Genomic DNA, 27370 nt, shown 5'->3' with positions numbered 1-27370 from the left:
TATATATTATAAAAGAAAAAAGAAAAACAAATCACCACGACGAGGTATGAACAATGTTCAGGACTATTCAACAATTCGTTTTATAAATCTTCAAAGCTCTAATAAAGGAAACTGTATAGTTCATTAGTCTGAATATTTCGAACGGGAAAGTAAATCCATGAAATAAATACGTACTATATATATATATATATATGCTACCCAAGAGATTCTTGAGTTTTATGAAATGAGAATAATATCCATTATCTTTAAATAAATAAAAAAAACAATAAACTTGACTTTCTTCAAACACCACAAAAACAAATAAACTGTACATCGTCACTACTAAATTTGTCCAATTTAGCATTACCATGTGAGAATATAGTTAAACTGCTACAGATACGTGTTCCTCGAGTTTTTAGACAGCACAATCCACCAAAAAACTAATAATAAACCACAACGGACTAAAAAGCAAAAAAAAATATGCCGAAAATAAAGTATACATACGAGCACGAAACGATGTTTCCTTTAAAGGCATTTCATCGAGCAGTGTTTACGCGTTAAGTGAAACCTTAATTGCTCGACATCCATGGCTCAGCGATTTCGAAGAAGGATTCATCGGAAAGTTCTAGAAAGAGTAAGACGGACTTCTAGAAGCAGTGATGAGGGAGAAGAGATGAGACGCAAAAACTTAATTGGACGCTTCGAATCTCCCCCCTCCCGGTTCCTCCGCTTCTTCAGTATCTCTTCCAGCGACGGAGATGGCGTTTTGTCGTGGCGGCTAGGGTTTCTTCTTCGGAGCTGATGAGGACGCGCGGCGGCGACGCGGAGGCGGAGGCGGGTTTGATTCAAACTTTTTCCAAGTACAGGGCCAAAAATGCCTTTTGCCTGATTTTCAGGCGTCAGGTTTTTATTTTGGATTAGTTTCACTTTTGGCCCTAATTCCTAAATTATGTCTTTTTTTGGGATAAATTTTATAAAATTATAACTTTATCACTTATGTCAACATGTCTCATTAACTTTAAAATATATATGTTATACTCTTTGAATTTTATCATTTAGTATCAACATGCTCTTTGAGGCTAACTTTATTAAGTTTTTTAACAGAAATGCTTATAAATGCCCCATAACTTTGTCACTTGTGTCAATATGTCTCATGAACTTTTAAAAGTACTTGTTTTGTCTCTTAAACTATGATATGTCTCTAATTTTTCCTCTTACATCTTGATTCTGTTAGTTTTTTAAATGAAAAATGTTGATATGACCATTAAATTATTAATTATCTATGATGTTTGAGGTTTATTGAATACATTCTCTTCTAAAAATGTTAGTTAAGCACCAATTCTCAAAACATTAGTTAATTAGAGGCAATAAAGAGGGAAAAAATGAGGAGCAAATCGATATAATGTAATGGATTTTGTTAGTTTTTTTTTCTTAATATTTCACCTAGATAAAAGTGCTCGACATAAAACATGTTCATGTTTTATACATATATAGCATTTCAAAATCTAAATGCGTTCAGGTCATTTATTTTATTGACATTTTAAAAGAAATCAACACAAACCTTAAGAAAACCATCAACTTAACAAATTTTAATTGTCAAATATCATAGATAATTAGTAATTTAATGTTCATATCAACATTTTTATTTAAAAAACTGATAGAATCAAGATAGAGGGAGAAAAGTTAGAGACATATCATAGTTCGAAGGGTAAAATAGGTACATTTTAAAGTTTAAGGAGCATATTGACACAAGTGACAAAGTTCAGGGAGTGTTTATAAGCATTTCCGGTAAAAAAATTTAACGGAGTTAACCTCAGGGGACATGTTGACACAAGTGACAAAGTTTAGGGAGAACAACATACACATTTTAAAGTTCAAGAGACATGTTAACACAAGTGACAAAGTTCAAGGGGAATTTATAAAATTTGTCATTCTTTTTTGTCAATTCTATTTTGGCCTCAAAACTATGTTCCTTCTTCCATTTTTGCCTATGCATTTTAAAACGTTAGAAATTACATCCTAAATTAGTAAATTGTAGGGGAGCAAAGTGGTCGGTATGAGTTGTTTAAGCGGTATTTATACTGACGGTTTTTGAAAAATCCAATCCATAACTACCCAAATCTTTGCCGGAGTGAGCGGATTTTTTAGCGGGTATATTAGGCGGTATGGATTTAGTACCTATTGTTTTTGAACTATTAAATTAGAAATTAAACTTTTACAAACTTAGCTACTTATATATGTAAGTATACATATTGTATAGGCATTTACATTTTTATAGATTCAAAAAGAACAACTAAACATTGTATGATGTTATGGTCATTTCCCCAAAACCGTTCATCAAAATGTGAGGCTATAAAAAAAATGAAAATGTAATGTTGTTAACTAAATACTAAAGAATATAAAAAAATAATAATTATTTAAAATCTTTTATTGGCGTAAAGTCTTGAGGCTTATAATATGCAAGAGTTGCGGGAAAACACATACACAAATACACATGCAAGAGGTACAAATTTAGAAACAAAGTAAATAAAATGAAATCAATCGTAGCATACATAGCACAATTGCACAAGTTTCTAAAAATAATATTCAAATAAATTAAGTTTGAAATCTAAATCATAAATATTAAACCAAGCAAAGAGCCAACATTCACTATATAAACACCCATAAAAGAATATACATGCATATTTGATAAGTAGACGGCGCGATTTGAAACAGCTTAAAATTATACAAACTGCAACTGTTTATTTCTGAGTGCAGATTGTAACCGTGCTGCCCAAAAATAAGCAGGTGGTGACATGGACCCACAGGTTTTTTCTTGTGCACTCCTAGTAAATTGTGTCCATCATCTCATGTTTAGCCCCTTCATGTTTATTAGGAGTGTTCGCGGGCAGTTTAAATGTTTTTTTTAAAAAAATCACCGATCAAATTAAAATATATATATGTTTTTCAATCGATTTGAGCCGTTTGATATTTTTGACAATAATCAAATTAAACCAAATCACTCTCAAGCAGTTTAAGCCGTTTAATTTAGAGTAAAAGTGCAAGATTGCTCCTATTTTTTGTTCTCAAATTTAGGACCATTAATTTAGGGTATTCTTGTACTTCTTTTAGAATGATGTGGATTGCAAGTTATATTGATCTTAGTTTTACACAGAAGCAGAACCGTGTATATATACATACATACATACACACACATGTTGATACCTTGGTTTCTGTTTGTGGTGGCGGGGCTACGCATCTTGTTTTAATTTCATGAAACCCGTTAGCTCATGGTCTTGAGAAGTTAATAGAACAAGATTTTCTTGTATTTTCCCATTAATTTATTGAGAATATTACAAGGAGGAGTTCAGTAATGTGCAACAAATCAAACTCAGATAAGGAAAAAAGGTTGGTACTTGTGCTACTTGCTGAAGTTCGCTCGCATATGAGACTCTTATATACAACAAGTTCAGTGGCACTTGCTGATAGCGTTGCCGAGGCATATTAGACAAGAACAGAAGGCGCTTTATTCAAGTTTGCCACTGCGAAAAATACATCATCTTCGTCATAGATCATAAAAGCTGCGGTTGGTGCTCGTTTTGTTCTCTCTCTTCATCAACGAAAGAGCTTAACTCAGAGTGCTGTCTCAGCTTGTTTCTCCACAAGTTGGCTTTTAAGGAACTCTAGCACCGAAACGAGCTGCATCGAAACGAGTAGTCCAATCGATTATCAGGATCCAAAGCATGAATGACAGAATGAGACAACATTAGACATGAAAGGAAACCTTACCCGTTGCTCAAGGCCTGTTTCTTCAGGTTTCAATTTCAACGGTTCTACCAATTTTATGGCTTCTTCGAATCCGTTGACCGCAACATCCTCATTCCCTAAGCTCCTGTCCACATCTGCAACTTTTGCAAGTGATACAGCCAGATCCAGGATCTGTAATCACAAGAAGCAACAGGAAAAATATTTGCAAAGCCGTGGTAAGAAACCATGATGAATCCTCAAAAAGTAAAAATAAATTTTCAGGCGTTAATTTGGGGAACATAAAATGAAATCTGACAGCCGGTTTTTTTCTAGGTAGATTATTAACCTTTATTTTTCGGAAGAGAGATTATCGTAATCAAATATAGTTTCATGGAAATTCAAACAAAGTCATTCAGTAGGAAAAAATTTCTGCGCCCTTTCAGGGGAATAAAACTAAACACAACGTGACCCTCCCTCCCTTGAGGCACTGAGTAAAAGCTAACCACATGTTTAATCATGAAGCGAGAATCTTCAGCACTCGCAATGTAATGCAAATCCATAATTCTCCCTTTTGCTCATAACTTAAGGACTTAAATATCTCACAGTATTCATTTAGATAACAAAAATTACAAGTTTTATTTCACTTGTTAACAACATAACAGCAAATGGACGCTCCAATTCTAAGTCAATCCAGTCTGTTTATCCAGTAACAAAAATTGGACCAAACATTTTAGATAGATACTACAACAATTGTGCCTCAATATTTGCAGCCAAATAAATTAAGGTCATCATCACAACTATGACCATATTATTGTGAGCCAACAGTAGCTAACCTGGGACGAAACATTTGGATTATTCTTGACAGCGTCACGTCGAACATTTAAAGACCTAAAGTAGTAAGATCTTGCAGCTTGCAGGTCTCCAGCGTAATATTTCAGATCTCCAATTTTGTTAAGCGAAACAGAAAGTGTATGTGTTATCTACAAAGGAAGCGAAAGAGAAGTAAACGCAATCAGAGGAGGTTTTGGGTGAAATGGGTGATACCAATAACACATAGTAAAGGTTGTTATGCAATAACCTCGAGATCATCTCTTGGCAGTTTTGAAAGAAATTCAACACTCTCTTCAAAATAAGAGATGGCAGAATCAGCATCACCAGTTGCTCGACTGCAGCAAAATGACAAGTTGAAGAATTCACTCAAAGATAGAGACATTTACCATTATTCTCTAATGATGACAAGTACAACAGTAATTGAACAATAAAAATGCTCATATTCCATTACAGAAGTTCTAGTTTCATTTTAGAAACAAGTTTTTCCACCCAGTTACAGAAAGCACATCTAAATTCCCGCCTATAGATTTTTGGCTGGTTGGACCTTTTGTAATGTTAGCTAAAGTACTCTTTTATTTATTTCTTTCTTTCTGAAAATGAACGAGAATTTTACAAATCATAAAATTGGTATATCATTGATCCAAGAATAAGATGTCTCGGATATAATCAGTACATCATAAAATTAGATGCACCAAGGGTAAGACACCATCAGTACATTCAGTAAATCAGTAACAGTTGAAGAACATTCCTTGTCTTATTTATTTATTTATTTTGACAGGGATTGAACTTGCAACCCCCCCAGTGCCACTAGACCAAGAGGTCTTAGGCCATTCCTTGTCTTATTCTATATTTAAGATCTACAGATATAGAAGAAATATGCCATTGAAGCATATACAAGAAATCCCAAGCTTAACTAAACATAAATCCAATGCACCCAACCCTTGAAAAGCAACTGTATGCTTACAGCTTGAAAACATTCAAATTAGGAGGAGGTCACAATTATCATTAACAAAGTTGAGCTCCAAAATAAATGCAGGCTTCCTTTCCTGTAAGGATTCTTCATCATCATATTATACTTGACAATTCATAGTAATTCCAAAACTAACTTGCTTGTTCTAGCACCCTCGTGGCTCATATCAAACATATTTCATAGATTATTTAAACACGCGCATTCCTGTTATTTCAACCAAAACACTTAAAAGAAATTTTTTTCACAATACCAATAAATCAACATAGTCTAAGGAAAATTACAAGAAGACAGAGCAAGAGAGAGGACAAACCAGCAGTCACCCAGCATACCCAGAACTGCTCCAAGCTGAGAACATAAGTCAGAAGTGTGGCCCATTTTTTCTAACTGATCTCGGATGTCTTCTGCACACAGACTTAGCCTTGACTTGGCACTTTCAAAATTTTGGGCTCGCAATGCCTGCACATGAAGGCTAATGTGACTTCATAGATAAAGCACGATGAAAATGCAACACAATTGGTGCGTTTAGAATTGGTTTCAAAATGATTTTGTTTTTAATAAAAAGTAAAAACGAGATTGTTTTAAAAATCATTCTGGGACCGATTTTAAAATTGCGTTTGGTTGGTCTTTTAAGAGATTGTTTTGAGGATAATAAAAAAGTGAAATCGTGTTTATTAATTAATATATTATAATATTGTTGATAAGTACTAAAAAATAAAAACAGAAAAGTAAAAACTACTTTCAACTGTTTTCTAATTCCTTCACAAAAACCATTCTCACTGTTTTCGTTTTCAAAACATTTTCTAAACAAGCATCGTTTTGTATTCATTTTCATTTTTTGCTTCTCAAAATACATGAAAACCGTTTTCAAAAACGGTTCCAAACACGCACAATGATACTAAACGAAACTAGCCAATGCCACAGAAAGCTGTGTAAAAAGCTCAATACATGTTCAATCCTACAAAAATCAGCCAAGAGAATTTGGAATAATGTTGACAATTCGAGCAGCAAAGCCACAAATACTGACCCTCATGGCATGTTGAACCAAGAAAGCACCTCTCTCCAAAGACACATCCTCATAAATCACAGTCTTATTTTTCTGAGAATCAGCCCCACCTTCCTCTTTCTCCTCTACATTATTATCAACATGGGTTCGCTTAATTCTAGCATGACCTTCAATGAAGCGATCCACCATGCTCTGAATTTTCTCATCCTCTTCAATCTTCTCTATATCAGCTCCACAAAGCGGACAATCCTTAAACCGTGAAATACATGCTCTAGTACCATGCAGAAAACAAATTAATCAATCAACACCCGGTCCGATATAACTCAAACAAAAAACAAACAAGTAACAACGCTACACCTTGAAAATTCTCCCCCCATTCACATCTAAAATGAATTGACACCATTACATTGGTTACTATCCATTCTAGAATAACTTTTTTCTTCTTTTTTTCAGATAACCGTGGTGTCCGAGACTTTACCCCGACAAATCCACAGGATCCATGCAAAGCACTGAGCCAACCCCTTGGGGTTCCTTCTAGAATAACATTGAAAAGATCATTCGCATTCATCAAATGCGCATAAAAACCCAATTCAATTTATTATTTTTTCAGAGGAAATAATATGTTATAGCATGTACCATCATGCGAATAAGATATAAAGACTAAAAGTGGCACCGAACCCACAACCCAACCCAAAGTCCTCCCCAACTGCCCACTCCATGCCATTAGACCAAAGGGTCTTAAAACAAACCTGACTCAAATTAAAACGGGAAAGGAGAGTCCAGCCTTTTACACCTTGATTAATATCTTTTTTCATCAAGTAATTATATTAGTTAAAAAGGTAAAAATCTACGCCCATGCACTCTATGGTAAGTTCAGCAATTTTCTCAATTTAATTAAACTCTAGCAACTTTGCAAACACTTCTAAAATGACAACTTAATGCTAACTTATGAACTCGATTCGGGAGAAAATCCTTTCTTAATTTAAATTCATAATTAACGCGCATAGATTGTTTTTTGTTTTTTTTCCCCTACACTTAGTAACACATTTAACAGTCAGTCACATGATGAGCTATATCAATTATCCAAAACAAACAAACAAAACAGAAACTAGTCCAAAAAAATGACCGCAAAAACTGGATCGGCAAAATCCTTACTTGCAAAAAGCATGAGTACAAGGAACACATCTGCTGCACTGAAAGGTAAGAGCTTGGCATATGACGCAGCTAAGTGGGCCCAGCTTGAACGTCTGAGAATCATACCCAAATGGGCATTTCGCCTCTACGACAGACGATTGTTGTTGTTGTTGTTGTTGTTTGTTGTTAGAAGTTGTCGTTTGGGAATCAAAGCCAAAAGGACATTTCTTCGGAGAGGCCTCGTCTGGGCGAGAAGCTTTCACGAATGGACAAACTGGTGTCATCTTCCAATTTCCAAGCCTAACTCTTTCTTCTTCTCTCTATCATCAATCGATAATAAAAACAAAAAAAAAACAAAACAAAAAAAAAACCGAAAAGAAGGAGAACAAATAAATAGAAATTCCCTAATTGTTTATTCGTAAAATCGTAATCTTTATCGTAAAGTTCGTCGCCACTTTACATATATTTATATATATATATATATATAATTAAAAAATTGGTAAAGAAATTTTGGAAATCAATCCTTACCTAGGGATTTTTCTTTTGGTATTGGAGAGGTCGACGATTGAGGGCTTTAGATTTTGTGTTCTTCTTTATCTTTAATTCTCTTCTTTTTCCTCCACTCTAGTGTAGAATTGGATGATCGTCTCGGGGTAAACGAAATGTGAATGGTCGGTTGCCCAATTCACTTTTTTTTTTTTTTTGGTCCTTTATGGAGGGACATTTTTTTTTTCATCTTTTTCTTATTTTGGAATTGACCCGCACTTTTAACTTATTTAATTGGGGTAACCCCATTTTTGGTTCCTAAACTTTGGATTTTGTCCATTAACTACAAAAATTCTCCTTAAATTAGGAATCTCGTAATACTTTACTATTTAATTTTTAAACGTAAGTCATGTTTACTTTGTGAATTTGAGTTTTTAATTTAAATTGAGATGTGATATTTTTTTAGAATTTTTAACTGTAGCAAAAAAAAATTAAATGTGAAATTTTTTAAGAGTTTTTAACTGTAGAAATTTAAAACTGAAAACTCGAATTGATAAAATGAATGAGACCGTAATATCTATTATTGTTCATTTTGAAGTATAAGACGTTAACAAAAAAGACATTTCATTAGAATCTCGAACAAAATAGACACATGTCATACTCATAAGGATTATTATTGAATAATTTAGTGCATAAATACTCTTTATCTATCCCCTTAATTTATACTTTTCAATACATATTTAAATTTTTAGTTAATATGATAAGAAATAAAGCAAACAAAGTTTTGTACTTACTCTTCTAATTAAGTTGAAATAAATAAAGTTTTTGAGAAAATTGGAAATTAATTATTTTTTAGCGAATATTGTATTTTCAAAACACTTTTCTTAGAAATTAAAAGTATTTACTGATATCTGCAATCTCAATGTTTATTCTTTATCACGTTAACCGAAAATTTTAGGCTTGTTCTAACAATACAAATTAAGAGAGATGAGTAAAAGAGTAATATGTGTCTAGTGTCCATTCTATTAGAGATTCTAATGAAATGGTCTTCTTTATTAACTTCTTATATTTTGAAGAAAAAAATGTTACGTTTTAAAAATATAAGGATAAAGTGTTATAAATATTATAATTTGGAGAAAAGTTTTGTGACTAATACTATTTTATTTTGATCTTTTAGATTTTGAAACACATCAGAATGAGTCCTCGATTTATGTTGTCTCAGATTTGTCCTTTTGTATATTTAACTGTTAAAATCTCGTTTAGTAAAAAACACAATATCCTTCTTATTAGTCATATCCCAATATATAAATGTGCAAAATTAACTCTTATTAAGTCACATATAGTCCTTATATGCATTTTTATTGAGATAAGCTTCTTTTTTTAACTCGAGTTAAAAAGTGAATTTATGTTAAAAAAAATATTATAATAAAAAAGTTAAATTTATAAAAATAATAAAATAATAATAATAATAATAAAATTTTAAATTGTGATTTTAATTAATAAAACAAAGAGACTTAGACGTTTGTTTTCTATATTCGTTCATAATTCTGAATTATGATTCATAGTTTTTTACAATATTTTTCTCTCACAAAAAACATACGTAAAATAAGAATGGTTCTGAATCATGATTCTGAATATATAAACCAAACGTTCTCTTAATCTATACGAACAAAACGATTAATTTACGATAATTTTGTAAATTAGAAACTCGTTCTCGAACATCTCAAGGACCAAAATGAGAATTGGTTTACAAGTCGGAGACCAAAAATAAGATTAACCCAAACAGAAAGGCTTCTTTTGAATTTTTAGCCTTTTATTCTTAGCATTTAAATCCCCAATCTTTTAATCCATTGCAGAATGCAGCCGATAGTCCCTGATAAACAACATGCCTCATTATTTATAGTCATTCTAAGGGTTTAGCATAAGCGTTTAGCCAACAGTTCCTCTCTCTCTCTCTCTCTCTCTCTCTCCTCTCTCTGCTTCTTCACGTCTCTCTCTCTCTCCTCTCCTTCTTCTCTCTCTCTCTCCTCTCCTTCTTCTCTGCTAGGGTTTGACCTGCGGCGTCGGGTGAAGCTCAGGCGCCGGCCGAGTGAAGCTCTGACATTTTAGCGTGTTTTTACTTTTTAGCTTCCATGGAGTTGGGAAATTCTTCTGCGGTTTCCAACGGCAAACAATTCTCCTTGTGTAATTTTACCAAATTCCAGAGGCCAAATGAACGTCCAAGTCTCTCTCTTCTTCCTCATCAATCAAAGGCTTCCTGTTCACTGCCTCGGAGACGTTGTGCTCTCAGAGCCAGTCTCAAAGAGATCGATATTTCCACCGAAAAGGTTTCTACAATTTCAGTTTTCAGTTGCTTTCGTTCATGAATTTCAGTTTTCACTTGCGCTTGTTCATACGTCGCTGTAGAAAAAGTACATTTCTTTTCAATTGTTTTATATAATTTGTTTGTGTGTTCAGAAGGTGAAGAAGATGTCTGGAGAATTGGAGCATTCGATTTTGACGGCTTTATCGCCATTGGACGGTCGCTATTGGGGCAAAGTGAAGGACTTGGCACCTTATATGAGTGAATATGCGCTTATATACTATCGCGTTCTAGTGGAGGTACTTTTTTTTTTTTAATTTAATTTTCTTATTTGTTTGTTATGTTTGTGAAGTATTGTAATTTTGTTTTTACGAAAAAGAAAATGAAGGAAACGCATTGCTTCTGTCTCATGGAGTATTATAGAACATAGATTAGCTTTTATCATATTCTTAGTTTAGTTTTGTTTGGTTTTCTGATGCATCTAGTGCTAGGAATAACTAAATAAATGACTTTTAATAGTTATGACTGCTGGTGGCGTCATAGCAGCAAGGGACAATCGTTTCATGTCTCTCCTTTTTCATTCGTTAGAACTTCGGTTCTTTGCATTTGCATTTTGTTCTCTGAAATAGTGAAGTTGTGTGTTTCATGTGCATGAACGAAATTGTTGATGCGAGCATGAACTAGTTGCCTTTCTGTTCCACCTGTGGTCCAGCAGATTCTGAAAGTGGCACTGGGTTCCAAAAAAAAAAAAAAACAAGAACTTTTAATAGTCCTTTTAAGTTTGAATAAGATTTTCTTGTCAAAAAAGAAAATTAATGAAGTTCACATTTTGTCATCTTCCAATTTCTGGGTTTATTTTGGTATGTCCATTTGAATTCTGGAAGCACCGTTTCTCAGGTCCAATGGTTGCTAAAGCTTTCGCAAATTCTTGAAGTTAAAGAGGTTCCGACCTTTAGCAACGATGCAGTGTCTTTTTTGCAAGGAATTGTTGACGGATTTACTGTGGGTGATGCGTTGGCAATAAAAAATATAGAGAAAGTGACAAACCATGATGTAAAAGCAGTGGAATACTTCTTGAAACAGAAATGCGAGTCTCATCCGGAGATAGTCAAGGTTTGGGATCGGTTCATAGATTCTACAGATGCTGAAATAACCTGCTTCTTTGGACTTCCTCACGTTCTTAGATCATTTTGAAAATTTTGAGATTGGCTAACTATTACTTTATCATTAAAGGTGCTGGAATTTTTCCATTTCGCTTGCACATCCGAAGATATTAACAATCTCGCTCATGCACTGATGTTGAAAGAAGCTCTGAACAATACTATATTTCCTGTTATTGATCATTTGATTGATGCAATATCTAACATGGCTAAGGACAATGCCCATATTCCAATGCTTTCTCGAACCCATGGGCAGGTAAAGGATATTACTTTCAAGAATAGAAATGATTAGTTACCTCCTACCTGAACAAACTTTTGTTTGTGCCAAAACATGAAAATTCTTTCAGTTTGAAGTTTGAACCGCATCTTGAATGGATTTACTTTTGGAAACACTTTTCTTAGAGCATTATCAAACCAAAAAAAAAAAAACTATGCGCACCATTATCAGTTTTGCCTCCTAGTATGAGTAACGTTAGTCCTGTTTTTCCCGCGTGTAGCCAGCTTCACCAACAACTTTGGGGAAAGAAATGGCAATTTTTGCTGTCAGACTAAGTAGAGAAAGAAGGGATATTTCCGAGGTTGAGATAATGGGGAAGTTTGCTGGTGCAGTTGGTAATTATAATGCCCACCTTGCTGCATATCCTGGTACCAATTGGCCCCACATTGCTGAGGAGTTTGTAACATCTCTTGGATTGACTTTCAATCCTTATGTTAGTCAGGTTTGTTGGTGTTCATTACACCTATATTCTAGAGTAAAAAAGTTTTCATTTTATATCTACCATTCATTTTGGAGAAGATTTATGTTATTGGTTAACTAAGGGTGGTAGCCAATAGGAAATGCTCAAAACCTTTATTTTGTAAGTTCGAATAAAGAAATTGGTTAATGTGTCATCCGAATTCTCAAATAAGGATAAATATAGATAATCATTTAAAGGATTTGCAATGTTAACATTGTACTGTTGATGAAGATGTCTCTGAAAATGGTAAAATGAGATGAAGAAATATATTAGGTTCTTTTGTCCAATGGACACCAAACGGAGAAAAAATAAAGAGGAAAAGCATCACTACCTTGAGCGTAAAATGCTTTTATGTAGTCTACAATTTACTTGTTTTGCTACTCTTGCAGATTGAGACCCATGACTATATGGCGAAACTGTTTCATGCAGTTTACCGATTCAACAATGTATTGATTGATTTTGATAGAGACATATGGGGCTATATATCGTGGGGTTACTTTAAGCAGGTAAGCAGTCTGATGAAAAATGAATATATATATATATATATATATATTAAATAGTTTGTCTTTGCCAAAGAGATTTATTGTTCGTGTTAAAAACTTGAGCAGATAACTAAGGCTGGAGAGATTGGGTCGTCAACTATGCCTCACAAAGTGAACCCCATTGATTTTGAAAATAGTGAAGGTAATCTTGGCATTGCTAATGGAGTTCTATCTCACCTAAGCACAAAGTTGCCAATCTCCCGATTTCAGGTAAAAATTTCTCCGGTCTCTATTTTAACTCCCTCCCTCTGTTTAACGTCTTCCTCCTTTGGTATTTTAGTGGCATATTGAGAAATCAACCTAATCTTTTTATTTTTATGTTTATATGTTAGCATGTAATAGAACTGATGGTGGTCCAAATCAGTATCAAAGGGTGCAGTTACTAACTTGCTGGGTTGGAGTGAGTGGACTGGTGCTGAAGTAGTTTTGGTTATAATATTTTATTCTTCTGCATTGTAATTGCAGCGTGACTTGACGGATTCAACCGTTCTCAGAAATATGGGTGTGGGACTGGGGCACTCTCTTCTAGCCTATAAAAGTACGCTACAAGGAATTGAAAAACTTCAGGTGTGAATTGATATATAATGCTCGACCCTTACAACTGCATAATTTAGACTTGTTTCGTGTGTTTTTTTAATAAGAACTTAGTCTTGGCTTAGATGCTGTATTACTAGACTTTATAAGGATGTGTTAAATGAGACTTCAATTGCAACTCAGTAAAGGACACTCATCCTTTTTGATATTTTGTTAGCATGTTCATTTAGTACGGCAGAAGTGATGAGACTAGGGAAACTCATCTATTTCGATATTATTTTATCATCAGTACCATAAAAGTGATAAGACTAAAGAATCTTAAATTATTGAGGAAGCTCAAAAATCACGTGGTATTATCTACCAAAAAATTGTCTTACCGACGTAATTGAAACCTTGAATGACTTGAAATATATGTTGATCTCTGAATAAAGTGTGTTTCTTTTTTCTTTTTCTTTTTTTTGCTTAATTAGGTCAACAAAGCTCGCTTGAGTGAGGACTTGGAACAGTGTTGGGAGGTGCTTGCTGAACCAATACAAACTGTAAGTATATTTTCGAGGGGTGGCAATTTGTATTACGTGTCGTGTTTTGATCGTTTTTTTTTTAATTTACAGTCAACCCGAATACGACCCATGACACGAAATTTTTTAAAAACTGCAACACGAGCACGACACGATCATTTTACGAGTGATACGGCACGACTCGAAAATAACCCGTGACACGAAATTGACCCGTGAATCCGAAATTGACACGAAAATTGTATACTTTTATTTAGTTTTTTACATATTAGAAATAACTTAAAATTTATAACACACTAAATTATAATAACATCCATTGAAATTAAGCAAATAATAATATAAGATTTTGAGTATAACTATCATGATATCACAAGTTCATAATAAAATTTAAAATATGAAATGAAAAATATTTGTATTTTTTAGTTTTTTACGAGTTTCGTGTCGTGTTCGGGTTAGGCGGGTCCAACCCGAAATTGACCAATGTTTTTCATGTCAATTTCAGGTCGACCCAATTCTGATCCGAATCTCTTTTTTCTCAACCTTAATTCGCAAAATTCGTGTCGTTTTCAAGTCGTGTCGTGACCCATATTGCCGGCCTTAATATTTCCTCTGTGTTTAGAACCCAAAGCTTATATTTCCCCGTGTTTACTTGTTTTATATTCTTATATGCTTAGTTTATTTGTTATGTACTGTTTTGGTCAACACAATGCATCTAGTTCTTGTTACATAAGTGCTCATATGTGTAACAGTTTCTTGATCGTTGTTCATTTTATCTGCATACTTGTACAATACACATAATACACACAGGTTATGCGAAGATACGGTGTTCCCGAGCCTTATGAGAAGCTAAAGAAACTAACAAGGGGGAGAGCGGTTACCAAAGAAAGTATTCGAGAATTTATTGAAGGATTGGAATTGCCTAAAGAAGCAAAGACGGAGCTATTGAAGTTGACACCACATACCTATGTTGGAGCGGCTGTTGAGTTGGCAACGACGTCGGTGAATGCCGTAAAATCGGTGATTCAAAGGTGCTAGGAAATCATATTTTTGACGGAGTTACTACACATGCTGAGCATATTTAGTCCCTCATTAGGTGCGTAGCCGGGGGCTCTGCTCGGTTATTATTGTTTTTGTACTTTGTAGTCGGGCTATATCCACGATGGAAAACCGTGGGAGAAGCTAAGTGATTTTTTTTTTTTTTAATGGCTACAGGTTAGTAGTGAGTGCATATGATAAATTTGGAAATTCATTATAATTTTTAATCGCAGTGACAGCTAAAGAAAGTTAACGGGAAGAAATGTCCTGTTTTTTTGCACAATTGCACCCAAAACATTTTGTTGATTAGAGAGTTGAAGTTTAAATTTTTTTAAATTTTTTTAAATTTTTTTAAATTTTTTTAAATTTTTTAGTATTTGCAAATCTGATTTTCGTTCGTCACTTAAACTATATTTGACAAGGAAGGTCAAATTTAGGTTTTAAATGAAAAGTTAAAAGAATTAACTTCATTAATGCCTCTTAAAAAAGACTTTGAGAAAATTACATAATTCACCTTTAATGGTGCATGGGTTTAGATTTGTATCTCTTGTTTTTTATTAATACTTTTTTGTTAATATAGTTATTTGATCAAAAAAATTATTAATTAAAAATAAAGGTAGAAATCTTGACTCATGCACTTTTAAAAGATATTTGTCTCTTTTTCTTTAAACTTTGTACTTAGTTTCAATATGCTTCTTGATTTTAAAAAGGATTAAACAAAAAAAACAAAAAAACAATAACAAAATAAATAAAGAAAAAAAGAAAATTATTGAGTCTTAATTTTTACTTTTTATTTTTAATTAATATTTTTAACTAATATAATTATTTAATTAAAAATAAAAAATAAAGATTCAAATCCATATACTTTAAAGAGTATTTTTCTTTTTTCCTCGTAAAAAAAAAGCTTGTTGAATTTTGATTAGGAATTTAGGCCCGTCCTCTTTTTTATTCAATTTATTTTAAGGGCTCATTTCCTCATTGACCCAGTCGGGTCGCAGAATTATTTTTTTGTTTTTTTTTGGGCCACATGTCAACATTGGATTTCACGACACTAGTGTCGGGATTTACTAATTACTATCTCGGCACCATAAAAGTGTCCTATGTTTAGTAACTGCACCTTTTTTTTTGTAGCAACTACAATGTAATGTATTATCAGGTTTACTGATTTTCATGTAAATTCCAATCCAAATGGTCATCTGACAATCTATCAAAATTATAAGTGAAAAAAAAACTGAGACAAATACTTTTTAAAATGCATAATTTTTAGATTTTTACATCTACTCTTGTTAATATCCTTTTTAATTAAATAAATATATTAGTTAAAAGGATATTAATTAAAAATAATGAGTAAAAATTTAAACTTACACACTTTAAAGATAAATTCAGCAATTTTTTCAAAGAATCCTAAGCCATTCTTCATTAACTAACATTTAAACAGTCCAAAATCATCTTAATCAAAACCTATTTGGCAGGCCGACGAGAGAGATACTTTGGGCCCATTCATTTCGCTGATTCAAGTTTATAATTCGAGTTGAGATGTAATTTTATGTGAAAGCTTTTTACTGTAATAAAAAAGTTAAATGTGACTGTTTTTGAGAACTTTTTACTGTAGTAAAACTCGAATTCTAAACTCGAATCAGTGAAGTGAACAAGACTTTAACGTTTCTAAAACTCGGTACTTAAGTACATATAAATAAATAACTAACATATAATAGTTCTTACACGATAATAGCGACTCACATAACAGATGATATTAAATGCGCAGACCTTTCAATGTGCGGACAAATGCAAGCAGCAAAGCTAAAACGAACTGCCCATCAACTGCAACCTCAGAATTAGTATGTTCTGTACATGGTAAACATAGACATCTGGTGGGATTTACAAGTTGATTTCCAACTATGTCACGAAATAATGAGAATCTTAAAGAAGTCAAATGGCTGGGGCCCATTCCAACCAATATCATCTCTTGTTAAGTCTGGAAACAATTTTGTAAAAGAATTACGGGAGAAGGTAAAGAGAGAACTTCAAGCTAAAAAGTAACAGGACAAAGAGCTATCACTAAGAATTTTCATTTCTTCTATTATCAACAAATACAAAGAATATGTAATAGTCAATGTACAAATGTAATTGAGGAACACTAATCATCTGTTAGCGCAAACCAGATGGGTAATTTACATCTTTCGTGGATCAAAAAAAGAATAATCAATACACTACAACAAAAGAAAAGAAAAGAAAAGGCACTACAAATCCCAATTAATAGTCAAACCGGCCACTAGCTTCTAGAAACCTGAGAAATCTTCATAGTTGTATAATGGAATTTATGTTTTCAGCTCCTGAGCTCTCATCGCCGAGTACAACAATAACTGTACGTTATCACAACTGGGAATTCGTGCTGTATCTTTGTCGTTCCATAAAACCCAACAAACTTCAAAAGTAACCAGCTTCTCTTTCATTCATCAAACAAAACCAATCAACAAAACAAAGACGACCTTCTCCCAAGACGAGATTTCTTGTTTTACACTAGAGAAGTAGCCTTTGATTCTTCCAAAACAGAAAAACTTCAAGCAGGTAATAGTATTAGGAACTTGTAATAGAATGGAGTTATTTTACACGAAATTCATGCCTGAATACAGTCAGATTCTGAGTGAACTTGTCCCTGTTCTTTGAATCCAGGCTTCGAGTGACATCAGCCATTAGTTTGTCAAAGCACGAGAAAAGCCGTTGATGCTGATCCACTGGCTGTAAGATGCCGAAAACAGTTTCCTGTGTCAAGGATGACGCCCAAAAAAAAAGGGGAAAAAAAAGAGAAGAAACTCACACGCACACTGTGAACTCACTAATCATCTAGGATCACTATTAATCAAATTATTTTGCCTCTCTCTTCGCGCTTCAGTATCAGCATTTGTTTCCTTTTTTCCTTTTTTATTTATTTATCAATATCTTCAAATTTGTTCTTTTCACACTATCATTACATTCATTAACACCGTAAGGTGCAAGCCAATTCCAAGGTATGCATACAAAACAAACCAAATTCTACGATGTGTAATGTGACATTTCAAAAACAAGGGAAAGAAGGCGAAACTGCTCGTGCCACAGAAGAATAAAAATCCAACTAAATGACAGGTTTATTCTATCTTATCAATTTGAAAGAAATAATTAAAAGAGAGAGCAACTTGCCTGTGAAGCCAAAATCTGAACTTTCAAATCAGAGAATATCTGCAAGTGAAAGCAACGCTTTTCAGTCAAAGATAAATTAACACTAGTTTTAGCAATAAATAAATAAAATAAATCAAAAATCAAAAATAAAAAGATAAATTAACACACTAGAGACAACAAATAGTGACAAAAGCAGAGAGCTAAAAGAAGGTGAAACAATTCAAATCTCATGAACTCGATTTGTTTCCAAAACAAAAGGACATTGTAAGCCAAAAAATAAAGAGGGTGACGGGAAACGGTGGGGTTTAACTATGCTAATTGTCAATTATTTAGTAGTTTTAGCAGGTAAATTTTGGTAAACATCTCCATACCTTCATTTATTTGTTTAACTATTAATAGTGTTAATTAAAACGACATCTCTGTACTTGAGCAATCAAATCCTTCAGTTTTCAATAAAATTAAGAGAAAGTTTCCCAGCGATTGTCTTTCTTCTCTAAACCTTTTTAACCAAAAGCATAAGGACTTCACCAAAACTTTGCATCGCTTGAGAAATTCTTTTTCTTTTTTCTTTTTTTTTTTCCTTGTATTGAGAAAAGAAGAAAAAGGGGAAGAAAGAGGTTAGCACATTATATTTTAAAACGTGAATACAAAGACTAGAATTCTAGAACCAAGAGACACACTTCTTGGCTAACAATTGTCCCCTCTTACGGGTTATTGTGGGAAAATACAGCTGTAAATTGTAATTAGTTTTTTGTAATTAGTTTCCTGATTACTATGACTAAATTAGTGTGTAGAATATTTTTCTTGATATCCCTGGAATCATGGGATTAATAGGCATAGATTATTTCCTTTTTAGTTTATGCGTGTATTCTAATATAGTCTTCTAATACTCCGTAAAATTATTCATTAAATCAATGAGAATTCATATTCATTCTCTCATATTTCACGATGGTTATGAATTAGGAGAAGACGCAACAAAGCAAGCTTTATGACTTATGTTCAATTGTCAAAGAAATAGACAAAAAGAATATTCTGAACATTCTACTTTGCATCACAAAATGAAATGGGATAAACAGATGAGCTATACGTATTAATGACCCTTCAAGATTGAGAAGTCATATATAACATAAATTATGTAACTTTGCAGAATGCTATATACAAAATCAGAATGAAAATCTAAAGATTAAAAACTAACCTGTTCACTAATAAGGATCAAGCTAAGCATTGGCCTGCTCAGACTCCACTGGTTGCCACAATCCTCAAATAAAACAATTTCAAACAGGGTCTTCAATATCTGAACGCATGAGGGGAAAATAAATAAATAAATAAGAGACAGAGATAACAATTAAGCAAAAAAGAAAAATAATGAATAAAGAAAAATATTTCAAGGCAGAGCACTACAAAATGGGGGAAATGAAGATACCATGTCCCTCATAAACAAGAAGGCATAAGAATTACCCAACAGAAGCAACATTCTTCTTCCAGAATTCAACAGGGCATAAATTAACAAACAAACAATAGTATAAAATGCAGTTTTCCTTACTTCTGGAAACAATTTGGGGCAGTCTGCAATGTGACGAGAAAGATTAATTGCAGCAGGAGTTGTGGGTGCTTCTCCCATAGTTATGTTGTTGAAATAGAAGGCAGCCAAATTATCAACAGCAGATGCGCACTGAAGGATAAAGATTATTTTGTGCTTAAGTGAGTACAACCAGAATAACGTTAATATAAAAAGGTGGTGCCAATTTTAGATATTAAACCAAATACCAGAATTACAAACTGATTAAAGAAGAAGAAGAAGGTGGTGCCAATTTTAGAGATTAAATCAATTACTAGAATTACATACTAATCAAATGTTCTTAGATAGATGGTTGGCATACCTGTGACGAGATATTTGTATCCAGACCTTTTAGGCCAGATTCTAGGGACCCAACTATATGCATGAAGGTGCTTGTATCTAAGTTCATTATAACATTAATATGGCTATTGAACAAAACCTCCAGGAATGCAAAGTACGCCCTCGTTAGCTGTGAAAGAAAATGATAAAAGCAGCTCTTAATTATTATAGGCCACAGCAAGAACTTAAACATGTAAAAACAACAAACAATATAAAATACCTAGAAATCACAGCAATCAAGTGAACAAGTTATATCTTTATAAGGACAAATTGAACTTTGAAATCACGACATACTAGCAATAATCATCTAAACGATGGAAAACCCCTTTTTTGAACATTTAAACTTTGCGAAAAATTTTCCCATAAGTTATTCAGACCCTTTTCTATCAGGTTTGTTGGCTTATCCAGTTCTAAAGTGGACCTTTTACAATATCATACAGTGTTGGCTACTTTCTGGGCGGTTTAGTTGGAGAGGAAAGAAGCTCTTTGAAAGTAAAGAAAATAATGGGGAGTTATTTGGCAGAAAGGATTATCGGGTGTGTTTAAGAATTCCAAGCAGTTTAAGAATTCCTCTTTGATTATTTTGAGTCGGGAGGGCTCTGTATTGTTATGATTTTTCTTACTACCTTAATGAAGCAAAATAATGTAAAACCCATCTTGTTCAGAACTTCCAATGTAGTAAATTTATCCTACCATATATAGACAACCAAATAAAAATAAGTTCCACTTAACTAAGTTCCAATAGACTTGCGGACAAAGTTTGTGTACCTTTCGGAATGCCAATACATCAGCCAAAGGAATAGACAATATCATCTTCAGTGCAATATCAAGTGCATCAGCCAGCGCTCTGTCACCGTAAAGTTCAAACACTCCAAAGTTGACGTAGTTTCCAGCAAGAGCTACCAATTAGGGGTAATAGACCAAAATCAGCTTATGCATATTCGCTCAAATTTATTTAATAAATACTCAACCAATTCCATCAAATAAAAATATGGAACATTAGTACTTTGAATTAAAGCAACGTTGTAAGTTGGCTAAAACCTATATCAGTAGCACTGCTAGTAAATAGAAATCACGTGAACAAACTCAAACTCAGGAAGAGGTATCTTTATCTGTTGATCTATCATGTTCCAACCAGAGAACAGTCAGAATTCCTCTCGGATCCAATTAAATTAATAACCACGAAAGAACTCACTTTATTCAAGATGAACTTGCATTGATTCATCGACCCAAAAAAGTTCCCTCATGGAGGTTTTTGTTTCATTGGACTAGAGTTCTTAGTTGAACTAAAAAACGTGCAATGATTCACCAAGCTTTTCTGAGAAACGGAGGTTCATGTTCTCACCTCTCGTGAGAGTAGTTAAAGAAATCCATATTCCCTTGTATTTGAAAGCATATATATCAGCAGCATTTGGAAGAGCTAAAATCCTTGAGCCATATGCTACAATTAATTTACTCACTTCACGGAAAAGAAGTATGCCATTGGGAGAAGACGAGTCAAATGTCAAACGTTGGGCTTTATTTAGAACAAACTCAGACATGAACTTCAACAATGGCGTGGTAACCTGCAGAATGACACAGAGAAGAGGAGAAAAAAATACAATTAACCTAATAAAACCAAATGCAAATGAAACAAGGACACTACTTATTAAAATAGTATGTTTCATGGGTTCAGGTTGAACAGCTCCAAGTAATATAACAACACTTAAACTGGCTTATAGCGTCATCTGAGTTTTTGTCATCCAACAGCAAAGAGGCAAGGACCATATTTTTAATTTAGTTTAAAGGTGTATTCGAGCTGCATTCAACTCCTGATCTGAGTTTATTTTTGTTGGATAATTTCTTGTTACGTCATCTGAGCTTTTGTCATCCAACAGCAGAGAGGTAAGAACCATATTTTTAATTTAGTTTAAAGGTGTATTCGAGCTGCATTCAACTCCTGAGTAGAGTTTATTTTTATTGGATAATTTCTTGTTACGGCACCAACTATAAAACAAGAGAAAAGGATGCATTTTTCAAACAGAAAATCTCTTCCTTTCCCTCTCCATATCTTTCTTCATGTAAGTGGGAATGATTCAGAACTTATAGAACTATTTTAACTATTTCATATATTTCAATCCTAATGTTAAAGAATCAAAATAAATTGAGTTGAGCGAATAATTTTACATCTGCCATAAAACTGTTCAAGTTTCCAATAAAGGATAACTCAACGCCTACCTCTGGTGTGTCAGACCAATGTGAAATGCCTTTCAAAAGAAGTGGCATGTGTGCAGGATAGAGCCAATCAAAAAGAAGCCCGTAAGTTCTGCGACTGGAATATATTAAGAAGGAAGAAATGAGAAAAACAGTTTAAAAAATTGTTTGAGCCTCTTAAATTCAAGTGGGAAAGATGCAAAAATACTTGCCTGTTTGTGGCCATAGCAATTCCTCTAAGGTCTCTCATCAACCCAATCAATGCATATTTCACCGTCTCAGTGCGAAACATTGAATCGGGAGTTGACTCCAAATTGATGAAAACCTGAGAAACCATGTGCAATGTGTTAGTAAAATCAAATAAAAAGTTGCAACTGTAGAGAGAGAGAGAGAGAGAGAGAGAGAGAGAGAGAGAGAGTACTTGCAAAAGAGGATCCATCGAAGATTTAAATTTCACTAGACTTTCCTCCATAAATATTAGCCAACCAATTATGTAGTAGAAAGTCGTCCTGCTGCGAGAACATCTATATTCTTCTAGAAATGGGAAGTGCTCCCTCTGGGTTTAGAGATTTAGGGGGAAACGAATTTCAGTTAAGGATGCAGAATAACTCATATCAGAAAGCAGTTCAAGGAGTGGAAACATAAAAAAGTAACCAGACAAAAGAAATGGTTGGCCTTACAGTATGATTTGCAACTATAAATTTAACAGTATCCAACTTCAAAAGAAGCTTTCCGGTCATGTATCTGCCAAAATATTGCTCGGCACAATCAGCATTTATTTACGAAGTTTTTTTAGAGGAACAAGTAGACTTAACAAATAAAAACAGGCTCTAAGGCGTTCATCCAAAACACTTTTTGAGTAACAAAACTAACCCAGAAGCCAGCTCCAAGAACAAACTCAAAGTGTGATCAATGACCTCCTCACTCTGAAATCAGAAAAGTACAAAAATATTTTACTACATGCCGTAATAACACAACATTACGGCACATAAGTACCAACCAGCTGATTACCTCAGTGTAACACTTAAGGTTTGTAGCAATCTTTCCAACAATTACATTCAACATGAGCAGATGATCATGGAGTCCAAGAAGCTCAGATAGCCGAGCATATAGCTGCTGCAACAGAAAGAAAAGGCCCAGGAAACGTTGGCGACAAAGGCTTAAAAAGAAAACACGAGAAAATATTATTTCAGAAAGAAGACAGAAAATTACCTTCGAGGAATGCATGGCCTGATCACCAACATAAGACTTCCTAAAATGTTGAAAGAACGTAAGAATTGCTCGATCAAGCCTTTGCTTGCTCAGTTCACCATATCTCTGTGAATTCAAGATTGAGGGTTCAACAACTCAAAGAATTACAAAACAATGTCAAAGAAGATTAGTAACAAAAGCAAGGGTAGCCAAAACTATTCAAACAATCGTCAATCCCATTTTAAAGCTCCTCTTAGGAGTTTGGATCTGATAATTAATATGGAAAAAGGTAAAATTGCAGGGATCAATGTTCAGGTTAATTTCATACAACTTATTGCATCATCAATGGGGTGAGGTGGGTTAGTGGCCCTTGAAGTATCTAGGTCTTCCTTCGGTTACGACTCTCCTTTCATTGGAGTTTTGGACTCCAGTGATTGATAAAATTTCTGCGACACTTGATGGATGGAAAAAGGCCTTATCCAGGGGTGGAAGATTGATCGTAGCTAGCATTCCGATTTACTGCATGTCTATCTTCAGACTCCCTTCGCGGTTGCTATGATTTGGAAAAATTAATGACGGAGTGATGCCAGCGTCCTCTGAGGCGTCTTTAAGCATCAGTGAAGGCTACCACACAACAGATTGGTGAGTGCGAAGAGGTGAGTCACTAAATTTCGGGGTGGCATGTGGGGGAGAACTCCTCTACGGTTCGTCATGTGACTACGAAGTTTTGACATCAGGACTTTTTGATCTCAGTGGTGGGGTGGGTGTCATCAGAGGGTGGCAGTGGCAGTGCGAGGAGCAGCGTCAGCAGTGTTTTATTTTTTATTATTTTTTTCCTATGGGAGGCAGTTAGGGTTTTTTTAGCGTCTTTGGAAAGGAAAAATTAGGATTGACCAAAGGAAATGGCTTGGCTCTCGTACCAATGATGTAGGACTGGGATAGGTTTAAAAAAAAACTAAAACAAAAACAGAAAAAAAAAAAAGAGAGAGAGAGAGAAAGAGGTGGAGATGAAGAGAAGAATCAAGGCAAGAAGAAAACGTTAAACAGAACAGAGAACAATGGAGAGGAAATCTATGTACTCAATAATAATCATCAAGACCTAAAGTGAAAATACAAATACTAGATCTACTTGTAGGTAGGTATGGATACGTTTTATGAGGCGTTGCAGATCGTGGAGGCTATGACGGAGCCAATCCTTAAACTCCAGGAAGATGTGGCCGAGATTGGCGTCCAGATGGGGGATGTTCAAGGATCGGTGCAGTGGTTGGAGAATCTGCTACTCCGGCAGGCGGAGCTCCTCCAGCGAAACCCCCTACTTCCACCAAGGTTCGACGCTGGACCTCAGCGGTTTCCTAACCCTCGCCGACCACCGCCAAACATTAGGCCGGTGTCACCGCCTCCTCCTCCCCACCACGAGGAGCCCCGGCGATACAATCGGGATTACCACCAAGAGACACCTCCGCTACTGAGGGGGCGAGCAGAGCACCGGGGAAGGAGGCTTGAGATGCCCTTGTTCCATGGAGATGACCCCCAGGGGTGGGTGTTTAGGGCCGATCGGTACTTTGCCATGAACGACGTGGATGAGGAAGAGAAGGTGGTGGTAGCTTCGGTATGTATAGAGGGGAGAACCTTGGGTTGGTTCCAGTGGGCTGACGCACAAGACCCATTCCGATCTTGGCGGGAACTCCGTGCAACCATGCTGTGGCGTTTTGGACGCGCCAAGGAGGTTGATCTGGTGGAGCAGCTAATGGCCCTCAGGCAACGTTCGACAGTGGCGGACTACCGAGACGAGTTTGAATCAACGGCTGCCCAGATGCAAGGGGTTCCTGAGACCATATTCAAGGGGGCTTTCCTTCATGGACTTAGGGAGGATATTCGGGCCGAATTGAAGATGCACTGGCCCAATGGCTTACATGAGATGATGGACCATGCCCAACAGGCGGAAGCCCGTAATGAGGCTGCTGATAGGGTCAGAAGGAATAGGATGGGTCGTGGGCCCAGAGCTGAACACTGGGGGCGTTTTGGGCGAGTCTCTTAAGGCCTTCATGCGGGTTCTTTACCTCTTGAGGGCCCCCTTCGATCCAAACCACTCCAGGAGGCGGCGCTAGGGCAAGGAACCAGATCGGGTAGTGGCGTAGGACCATCGTTTCCGTACGGCAAGGCAGCGGCGTATTAGAGGCTCACTGAGGAAGAGATGCAGCAAAGGAGGGCCCGGGGACTCTGCTTCAAGTGCGACGAAAAGTTCAGCCCCGGACACCGATGCAAGAACCGACAACTTCAGGTTCTCATTCTGGCGGATGAAGGAGATAAGTCGGTGGAGGACAGTGAGGATGACGTTGAGCCTCAAATGGTAGACGACAAAGGAAAGGAGGTCTTGAACGCAAAGGTGAACTTGTCCTTGAACTTAATGCGGGGGGTATCCTCTTCCAACACTATGAAACTCCGGGGTCGGATTGGGGGCCGGGAAGTTGTGGTGCTGGTGGACAGCAGCGCCACCCATAGCTTCATCTCGGAAGTGGTGGTGAAGGAGCTGCACTTGCCCACGGATCCCTCGGTAAGTAACAATATTATGGACTCAGTAATGGGGTGAGTGTCAAGCAATCGGGGATTTGTCGGGATATTAAGGTTTGGATCCAGGGACATTTGGTGGTAGAGGATTTCTTTAGGTGGGGCTGATTTGGTGTTAGGGGTGTTGTGGCTCTCAGCATCCTTGGTGTTTGGGCGGATTGGTCCAAATTCCTAATGAAATTCCGAGCTGGGCCTACGTTGGTGGTTTGGCGTGGCGACCCAAGATTGTGTTATGCGCCGGCCAAAATGAGCTCATTGGCCAGAACCTTGTCACCAGCCGGGGCAGGGGTGTTAGTCGAAGTATGTGATCTGCTGAAATCCCACTTGCTCTTAGCTCAGCACCGCATGAAGAAATTTGCCGATAGTCACCGGAGAGAATTAAGCTTCGAGGTGGGGGATAGGGTGCTGCTCAAATTGCGGCCCTACCGGCTGAAATCTCTTGCCCGCCGCGCCAATGAGAAGCTCAGCCCGCGTTACTATGGGCCCTTCGAAGTGATGGAGCGCCTTGGACCAGTGGCGTATCGCTTGCGGCTGCCTGACGAAGCTCACATACACCCAGTCTTCCACGTCTCCCAGCTGAAGCCATTTTGAGGAGCTGTCCCTTAGGTTCATCCTCTACCCGCTCAATTGTCAGAAGACCTGGAGCTCTGTATCCGCTGTGTTGGCTGCTCGAGTAGTGATTGTGGGAGGTGGTGAGGAACCGGAGGTGCTGATTAAGTGGCTGGGCCTACCGGATTGGGAATCCACTTGGGAGCCCGTCGCAGCCATCCGATCGCAGTTCCCCACTTTCAACCTTGAGGACAAGGTTGTTCTCGAAGGGGGGTGGGTAATGTTAGGCCTCCTATTACGTTAGTCTATGCTAGGAAGAGGGGCAAGAAGGGAAAATCGCAGGAAGCAGGGGAGGGTAGGGGAATTATGGAAAAGGGATGCTGATGTGTCAAGTTAGTTACAAGTTGTTAGCAGAGAGGTATTTAGACAGCAGGGTAGGGTGTGAGGGGGCTGTCTGTGAATTGAGTCATTTTTTTGTTACAGACTATTGGAGGCTGGGGAACCTCGAATTCCCCATTGTTATCGTTTCTTGTTTTCTTTCCATTTCCTTCTTGTAATTCTCTGAGAGAGGAATCCTTCCCTCAGAGGTTTTGAAAGGCAAGATTAATAAAAGGAACTTGACCCATTTCAAGCTCATCGAGCCCGTTTGCTTCTGTTGAATTATTGGATTGTGCAGGAACCTAACAGATTTTCCTTTCTCATGATTGTGTTAAACTTGAGCGATGTTACCAAGAGTCCGAGTTAAATAGTGTTTCTTAAGCTTTCTTTCTGCTTTTGTTTCTCATCCTCTTTCCTTTGTAATTGACTGCTTTTTCATTAATGGAAGAAAGGTTTCTTCTTAAAAATAAATAAATAAATAAAT

General features: G+C 35.9%; 4 protein-coding genes across 6 annotated transcripts in view; 1 reads left to right on the top strand and 3 right to left on the bottom strand.

Annotated features, from left to right (window-relative positions):
* LOC21395440 (pentatricopeptide repeat-containing protein At2g19280) overlaps window positions 1-846 on the bottom strand; it is a 3328-nt gene extending 2482 nt beyond the window's left edge. Inside the window, exon 1 of the mRNA XM_010093017.2 lies at window positions 484-846. The gene's annotated coding sequence lies outside the window, so the exon portion shown is untranslated. The remainder of the gene's footprint in view (window positions 1-483) is intronic.
* Window positions 847-3299: 2453 nt separating this feature from the next.
* On the bottom strand, window positions 3300-8347 carry LOC21395439 (protein NCA1). The gene is made up of 8 exons (XM_024162318.1): window positions 8172-8347; window positions 7665-7963; window positions 6531-6780; window positions 5817-5962; window positions 4784-4871; window positions 4539-4685; window positions 3748-3897; window positions 3300-3657 (listed from the first exon to the last, which is right to left on the bottom strand). The coding sequence occupies exons 2-8, from the start codon at window positions 7925-7927 to the stop codon at window positions 3592-3594; spliced, it is 1110 nt and encodes a 369-aa protein (XP_024018086.1). The 5' UTR covers window positions 7928-7963; window positions 8172-8347; the 3' UTR covers window positions 3300-3591.
* Window positions 8348-10104: 1757 nt separating this feature from the next.
* Window positions 10105-15235, top strand: LOC21395438 (adenylosuccinate lyase). Its single transcript, XM_024162313.1, has 10 exons — window positions 10105-10456; window positions 10587-10730; window positions 11329-11544; window positions 11665-11847; window positions 12089-12310; window positions 12718-12834; window positions 12937-13080; window positions 13336-13437; window positions 13875-13943; window positions 14727-15235. The coding sequence occupies exons 1-10, from the start codon at window positions 10262-10264 to the stop codon at window positions 14952-14954; spliced, it is 1620 nt and encodes a 539-aa protein (XP_024018081.1). The 5' UTR covers window positions 10105-10261; the 3' UTR covers window positions 14955-15235.
* A 2145-nt stretch (window positions 15236-17380) lies between these two features.
* Window positions 17381-27370, bottom strand: part of LOC21395437 (exportin-7) — a 19482-nt gene continuing 9492 nt past the window's right edge. The window contains exons 16-30 of one of the 3 annotated variants that reach the window (XM_024162300.1): window positions 23413-23517; window positions 23212-23316; window positions 23074-23126; window positions 22881-22944; window positions 22622-22756; window positions 22413-22525; window positions 22225-22318; window positions 21468-21572; window positions 21353-21386; window positions 20776-20906; window positions 19991-20137; window positions 19654-19782; window positions 19306-19404; window positions 18132-18170; window positions 17381-17693 (exon numbers count right to left, since the gene is read on the bottom strand). In XM_024162300.1, coding sequence (XP_024018068.1) covers window positions 17556-17693; window positions 18132-18170; window positions 19306-19404; window positions 19654-19782; window positions 19991-20137; window positions 20776-20906; window positions 21353-21386; window positions 21468-21572; window positions 22225-22318; window positions 22413-22525; window positions 22622-22756; window positions 22881-22944; window positions 23074-23126; window positions 23212-23316; window positions 23413-23517 — 1491 coding nt within the window. In that variant the 3' untranslated portion in view covers window positions 17381-17555. Of the gene's footprint in view, window positions 17694-18131; window positions 18171-19305; window positions 19405-19653; window positions 19783-19990; window positions 20138-20775; window positions 20907-21352; window positions 21573-22224; window positions 22319-22412; window positions 22526-22621; window positions 22757-22880; window positions 22945-23073; window positions 23127-23211; window positions 23317-23412; window positions 23518-27370 lie in introns of all 3 variants that reach the window. The other 2 variants (XM_024162298.1, XM_024162299.1) reach the window with 2 other exon arrangements.

This window comes from Morus notabilis, unplaced genomic scaffold, assembly GCF_000414095.1.
Source record: "Morus notabilis unplaced genomic scaffold, ASM41409v2 Scaffold1082, whole genome shotgun sequence".
NCBI classification, from domain to species: Eukaryota; Viridiplantae; Streptophyta; class Magnoliopsida; order Rosales; family Moraceae; genus Morus; species Morus notabilis.
Note: the sequence above shows the minus strand (reverse complement) of the source record. Positions and strands in the feature narration are given on the sequence as shown.